The sequence below is a fragment of the Eptatretus burgeri genome, chromosome 5 (assembly GCF_056783735.1).
Source record: "Eptatretus burgeri isolate ZD-2024b chromosome 5, Ebu_testis_v1, whole genome shotgun sequence".
Lineage (NCBI taxonomy): Eukaryota > Metazoa > Chordata > Myxini > Myxiniformes > Myxinidae > Eptatretus > Eptatretus burgeri.
Genome location: NC_140965.1, coordinates 54,674,057 through 54,681,355, shown reverse-complemented (window position 1 = coordinate 54,681,355; position 7,299 = coordinate 54,674,057). Strand labels below are relative to the sequence as shown.

The window sequence follows — 7,299 nt, the reverse complement described above, 5'->3', positions numbered from 1 at the left end:
ATGTGTTCACCCACAACACCAGATCACGTGAAAATAAAAACGAAAAATAGCAGAGCACCCATTCAATGATGTGATTTGACGTTTGTTTTTGCTTTTGCAAAATAAAATTTAAAAAAGCACTCCTCCACGTGACCGGAAATGAGCAGTCGTATCGAAATAAAAACCGGACACATGAGGAGGCCCGGGGTCTATTGTGCCTGATGAAGCCGGCTGTGAAGCCGACGAAACGTTGCCTTGACACCGGGTCTGCTCTCGCTTTTTTGTTCAAATTAGTGGAGTCGATTGAGTTTTTACTTTTGTTTTCTTTCAAAAAAAATTATTTCTTCTTTAAAAAAAAAAAAAAAAAATTCACTTTTGGCTCGTCTCAGGATAACACAACAATCCTGAAACATGCTCTGAGGGTTTCACTCACTGCTTAAGGGGCGGTCACACCTTGACGTTTTAGCCAGCGTATGGCAACGTATCAAAATGTATGTAAAACGCTGGCGTATGCTGAACTATTGATGTTTTTTTCCAGTTTTGGACGTATTCATAACGAGTTGGACATATGCATAAGGTATTAGTAACGTACACAGAACGTTTCGATAACATATAGATAACTTGTATCAACGAATGCTTAGCGTGTTGTCGGCGTTCACAACGTATGCCCAACGATAGTCTAACATATGCATAGCGCGGCAGCGTATCGCCGATGATCACGTGGCATAGCTGATTAAAAGGCTGCTGCTCGACGATTCAAATCATAACCGCACTAGACATCGAAGTGTCAACATCACCGTCATGCCCTGTCACACCTTGACGTTTTAGCCAGCATATGCCGACGTATGAAAAATTTGTCGAATATGTTATGGGTAAGTTTTGTATAGGTTAAGAGCACGCTGAAGCACGCTGGCATACGTAGTAGTACGCCGAGCACGTCGACAAATTTTAAGCATGCTCAAAATTTTTCGACGTATGCCAGCGTATGACTCACACGTTCCGCATATGCTGGCCATAAGTTGAAGGCACGTTATGCGATCGTTGACACACGTCGACACGCGTTACTTGTAAGTTACTCATTAGTCGAAACTCGTCGAGGTAATGTTTAGCGTACCTGAAACTAATTTCTAACCTATGAGTAACATGCTTTGAACCTATGTGTAACGTCTCTCCAACGCACATTGACGTATGTAGACATATTTGATTGACGTCTTCCGGATGACCACAGAACTTACTGAACGTGTTTCTAACTTACATTTACCGTATAATGGCGTATTGGCAGCGTTTAGGGGAATTGGTATATAAAAATGGGCTTCACAGGAGGAACCCGTCAGTGTTTCAGACTGCATGGTGATATGAGTACATGTCCATGTCAGTAGTATCAGTAGTAGTAGTAGGTGAGCATGTAATTAGTAGTAGTAGTAGTAGTAGGTCCATGTCAGTCGTAGTAGATGAGTGTAATGGGGAGGGTGTGGGTGATGATGGATCCTCCTTACGGCCACGGCCAGGAGACTTCTTTGCAGCATTCTTCGAAGTTTTCTTCGGCTTTTTTTTTTTATGTTTTTCTACACTGAACTATTGATGCTTTTTTATGTTTTTGGCATATTCACAACGAGTTGGACAAATGCATAACGTATTAGTAACGTACACAGAACGTTTCAATAACATAGATAACTTGTACCAAGGAATGCTTAGCGTGTTGTCGGCAATCACAACGTATGCCCAACGATAGTCTAACGTATGCATAGCATGCGGCAGCGTATCGTCGACGATCACGTGACATAGGCTATTCATAGGCTGCCGCTCAACGATTTAAATCATAACCGCACTAGAAATCGAAGTGTCAACATCACCGTCATGCCGAAGAAAAAAAAAAAAACATGGAGTCTGGAACACTGACGGGTTCCTCCTGTGAAGCCCATTTTTATATACCAATTCCCCTAAACACTGCCAATACGCCATTATACGGTACCTGTAAGTTAGAAACACGTTCAGTAAGTTCTGTGGTCATCTGAAAGATGTGAAATACGTCTACATACGTCAATGTGCTTTGGAGATACGTTACACATAGGTTCAAAGCACGTTACTCATAGGTTAGAAATAAGTTTCGGGTTAGCTAAACATTACCTCGACATGTTTCGACTTATGAGTAACTTACAAGTAACGTGTGTCGACGTGTTTCAATGATCGCATAACGTGCCTACAACACGTTACTCATCGGTTAGATATAAGTTTCGGGTACGCTAAACATTACCTCGACGTGTTTCGACTTATGAGTAACTTACAAGTAACGTGTGTCAACGATCGCGTAACGAGCCTACAACTTATGGCCAGCGTATGCGGAACGTGCGAGTCATACGCTGGCATACATCGAAAAATTTTGAGCATGTTAAAATTTGTCGACGAGCTCGGCGTACTACGACATATGCCAGCGTGCTTCAGCATGCTCTTAACGTATACAAAACTTACCCATAACGTATTTGACGTGTGCCAGCGTTTTAGACAAATTTTTCATACGTCTGCATACGCTGGCTAAATCGTCAAGGTGTGACAGCCCCTTTAGAAGGGAATTACAAGAAATCTCTGAAAATATTGCTGGGAAACATGAAGGCCATGATACAAATGCAGAATGTGTATGCATGTTAAAGGGGAAATATATGATTTGACTGTTCAAAGATTATGTTTTAAAATACACTGTCACATTTTATGTAAGATTTATTTGAAATATTTTACATTGCAGAATAACATTATGTTATTGTGCAAGCATACATATAAGACCCCTAAGTGCAGACAGCTGGCTGTATGTCCACATCCAAATTATGTTGCACTCAAATCTTACTCGTACACAACCGCCACTGCATCCAATACACATTTTAGTTTAATTATAGACTCATCTATATATTACTAAAACTCTCATCTTGTATGTATGAATGTATGTATATATGTATGTTCCCGAAATACAGCCAAAACGGTACACGATAGCGCAAAAATTTTAGGGCCACCTTACTCACCATTCGCCTGCGGTGTGCAGTATAAAGTTTAGTTCAAATCAGGCAACAAAAAAATTATTAAAAAATCAATTCCCAATTCAGTCAAGTTCTCTGGGATTATTTGATGAATGCAAACAACCTCAGCAGTATAGTTCGCTGGAGCTATCTTTTTTTTCTTTTTTTCTTTTTTTGAGATGATTTTTTTTATCAACCACTGTCACAACGGGAACCCAACGGGTTCACGGGTCATCGAGTAGATGATAAAATCCAGTGCCAGACAGGTCAGAAGTAGGCATGCTACCAATTGATCTACCTGGCCACCCCTCAGCCTCCAACACCGTCTAGCCTTTATTGGAAGTCTCCCTTCCAAGTACAAGTCAGGTTCACCTCTGCCTTCCAAGTCACCTACACCTACACCTACAAGTCAGCTTCCAGGATTAGACGGGATTGTGGGTATTCAAGCCTCGAAGTCACAGGCAAGCTTTGGCAGTAACTCTCGCCAAATTGAAAATTATCTGCATTGATTAGGTGCAAGGCTGATTATCTCACTTCGTTACGAGCCTGCCTGGTCTACAACCATTATGATTACCCATGAGCCCTCCATATACTGAACTTCCAACTCAAGATCAGATGAAAGCAGATATAAATCAAGTGCCATGAAATTTTAATGGCATCTCTCTAAGCATCATAAACTCACACATGTGTACCAAGGTATATCCCTAAAGTAATTCCAGGGCTCTATTTTCAACAAAAGAACACAAGAACGGCAGTTGTATTAATTTAACGATGCAATGTGCTCATGTTTGTTTTTTCTCGCTAATCAAGATGAAAAACGAACATGAAGTTGGATCCGCAGAATCCCTACCAGCAAAGTGTCAAGCTGGTAGTGTCCGGTGGCGTGGCTGAGCCGCAGGCAGTTATAAACGTCCTGCCAGATTGTCTACGGGTCACGCTGGCCCCACAGAGTGCAACCGCCTGCTTGTCATTAGTCCTTCTACTGAGAGAAATTCTGACTATTTTAGTGTTTGCGGCATCTGTTAAAATAAATAGTTTTAAAATGGAGTTTTTATTCTGGCCAAAATCATTGTAACATGCAGCTTTGCTTTCATAAACAAACTTCCTTGCACATCAAAACAAAAGTATTGCCTTACAATCGGCAGTTTTTGTTATAGTGTTCAGTTGGTTCATATTCAAACCGCAGTGCCCCATAGCTCTCAGCTTGATTTCGGAAACATTTTGATTACAATAATAGCAATAACAACAATGACCAATTTTGTGAAAGAAAAACAAAGATTGATTACTTGTATTTTTTGTCTGTAGTCATTCTTTGCCTTCTGGTTAAATTCTTCACCACATTTTGTTTTCCAGTTTTTGGCCTTTCTTTCATCAGGCTTCCAAAAATTTATTTTTTCATTTCTTGCAGGTGGAAGAGTGTGGCATGCTGCAAGACACTGCTCTGGCGATCAAAGACCTCGAGAAGGTTTCCTTAATTTTTCTTCAGGAAGAGAAGCAGCTTCTCATTGCAAGTGCGTCATCGTCTGCATACTGCAGCGACAAACACTTCCAATTCTGTTAATCGTTAAAATCATTTTACCCCCAGTTTCCCAAAGTGTCATTGTTGCTCACCGATAATGGGTCAGCTTTGAAGTGTAACTTTGAGAAAAGCAAAACGAGAAGGAGCTAAGAAATGGAGATAATGAATTGCTTGGTAATGCAAGTCAACTCATGGACAAGTAAAGCCGCAACCATACACAGTGCATTCAAATCAACTCGATGTAATTATTGCATGTTTTTAAAAGTGTGAATGCACAACAAGATGGACATCGGGCAAGAAGCAAACGAGTCGATAGAAATGACAGTATAATCTTAATTTCATTCCACTTCGCGAAATATCAGTGCAAACATAATGCATCTCGAAAATTCATTTCCTGGCTTCAATTTGAACTCATGAGGCCATTGACTTTGAGAGTGGAGGAGATTTAAAATAAAAAAAGAAGTAGCCATTTTGGTGCTTTTTCGAATCACCGCTTGTGAAGAACCATCTCGGCTTTCAAAAAGCTCCCCATGCTGCCTAAGGCTGGCCCTGATTGCAGGAACAGAGAGGAAATGAGGAACGAATGGCAGATGGAAACGTTTTTCAGAGACCCCTATGTCCCGCCCAGTCTCCTTCCATTTCGAATCTATCGGATGGTAAAGTGCACTCCATGTTTTTTTTGTTTTTAATGAACACTGTTTCCTCATCTTTGGTAGAGTGACAGCTAGCACACGAGGAGCGTTGTGCACTATTTGGCTGACTCAACTAGCTGCAGGAGAATGTTTTTATATAGCAGGCTGAAGCACCATAATTAGGATAAAATCCTGTGGCTTGGGCTGAGACAAAAATTACTACGTTGAGCTATTAAGTTCTAAAAAGTAAAATTAAGTGAAGTTCCAAGAAATACAAGATAAAATTGACCAAAATAAGAAATTGGGGGAGGGATGAGGGGATGATCAAAGATGGTAATGGAGGCATGGATGAAAAGGGTGTGTGTGTATATGTGTGTGTGTGTGTGCGTGCGTGCGTGTGCGTGCGTGCGTGCGTGCGTGCGTGTGTGTGTGTGTGTGTGTGCGTGTGTGTGTGTTTTGAGATCACACTCCATCACTGTCGTGGGTACGAGGAAGCAAATACCACACCAGCTATTGCTGCTTGCATCCTGACCAACAGGAAATGCCTGCCACATATAAACCTGTCTGTCGTACAAAAAACTTGTCTGGGGGCAGACAAACAATATCTGGGTACAAACAATATATATTTTTAAAAGGCTCTTCTGGCTCAACACTTGCACAGGGTCTGCTTTTTAGGTGTGAGCTTAGTACATTGTACTCAGTAGGATTATACTGCAGCCAATACTAGGAAGAGAATTTAATTCTTAATTTTAAAGACCAGTTTCCTCTCCAGGGTTCTTTTCCTGGATATAGTCTCTGAGGTTCATCAATTTCAGCTTTCTCACCCACCTATAAAGCACACAATGAGTTACATACAAGGGCCGGGGGCTTCCATCTGGGTATCTATAACATGATTTTCATCAAGAAAATTTTATTTTATGTCAAGTTATACTATATAAATGTGGTGACTAAAACATATTGTGACGTTTGTAATATTAACAAGTCTGAAGACGACGATGGTTCATGAGCGGTATTTGACGATGTAGATTGTTTCAGAAGTCAAGGATGAGACAATGTGATAATGTTTGACAAAGTTATAAAAATGATCAACATGATGTGGTACGAGTGACGGTTTATTAGCTGCAAAATGTCGAAAACCCGGTTTCGTTCAACATCTTTTAAAATTTGACCTTTGCATAACCTTTAAAGGTCCCAAAACAATGTTGTGGACATTAAAATAAGTAAACAGGATACGTGCTATAGCTTAATGGAGTTAGTTTGTCGAAGAAGGTCGAAAACCCGGTTCGATTCCCACAACTTTAAAAATTTGACCTTTGTGAACTTTAAAGGTCAAGGATTATGACCTTTGGTGCAAAACTTCCTCTGGAAGATTCCAGGAATAATATAACGTCATATAGGATATATGGCATTTCACACTCCTCGGATTATCCATACTTTGATGAAATCAGCGTAAAACCAAAATTGTAGGGGGCGCCACAGGCAAGGTGTTCGAGATAGAGAAAAATGGTTTCAAGACATTAGGTGGGGAATGACCTCAAGATTATGCATAAAAAATATTGTCATCCTCGCTCTCAAAGTTTGGGCGATCGTCTGATTTTCATGTCAAAATTCGAAATTTTCTAAGTGCATGACCTTGTGACCTTGTGGCCTTGACCTTGGGACTAAAATGAAAAATCGAGCTCCGTGGGGCTATGCAGGTGCCATTGGGCTAACCAAATACCGAAACCTCTGCCAGATTCGACAACCCCCTCGGAGAAGATGGATTTTTATGTCAAAATTGCAATTTTCGAAGTTCGTGACCTTGTGACCTTGACCTTGGGATGAAAATGAAAAATCGAGCTCTGTGGGGCTATGCAGGTGCCATTGGGATAACTAAATACTGAAACCCCTGCCAGATTCGACAAACCCCCAAGGAGAAGATGCAAATTGAAATCGGCTACCCCCTAAAAACATAATTCGCAATTTTATAAGTTTGTGACCTTGTGGCCTTGACCTTGGGACGAAAATGAAAAATCGAGCTCCGTGGGGCTATGCAGGTGCCATTGGGCTAACCAAATACTGAAACCCCTGAAAGATTCGACAAACCCCTCGGAGAAGAAATTTTTTTGTGTCAAAATCGCAATTTTCTAAGTTCGTGACCTTGTGACCTTGACCTTGGGACAAA

At 40.8% G+C, this 7,299-nt stretch overlaps 1 protein-coding gene and 1 long non-coding RNA gene across 3 annotated transcripts in view; one reads left to right on the top strand and one right to left on the bottom strand.

Moving 5' to 3' along the window:
* The window catches only part of LOC147026460 (phosphatidylinositol 3,4,5-trisphosphate-dependent Rac exchanger 2 protein-like), a 191,247-nt gene that overhangs the window by 124,519 nt on the left and 59,429 nt on the right, over window positions 1-7,299 (top strand). For both annotated transcript variants that reach the window (XM_085881887.1, XM_085881886.1), the window contains one exon: window positions 4,393-4,495. In XM_085881887.1, the coding sequence (XP_085738013.1) occupies window positions 4,393-4,495 (103 nt within the window). The remainder of the gene's footprint in view (window positions 1-4,392; window positions 4,496-7,299) is intronic.
* LOC147026458 (uncharacterized) overlaps window positions 4,179-7,299 on the bottom strand; it is an 89,317-nt gene continuing 86,196 nt past the window's right edge. The window contains exon 3 of the long non-coding RNA XR_015058363.1: window positions 4,179-4,514. This is a non-coding gene — a long non-coding RNA (uncharacterized LOC147026458). The remainder of the gene's footprint in view (window positions 4,515-7,299) is intronic.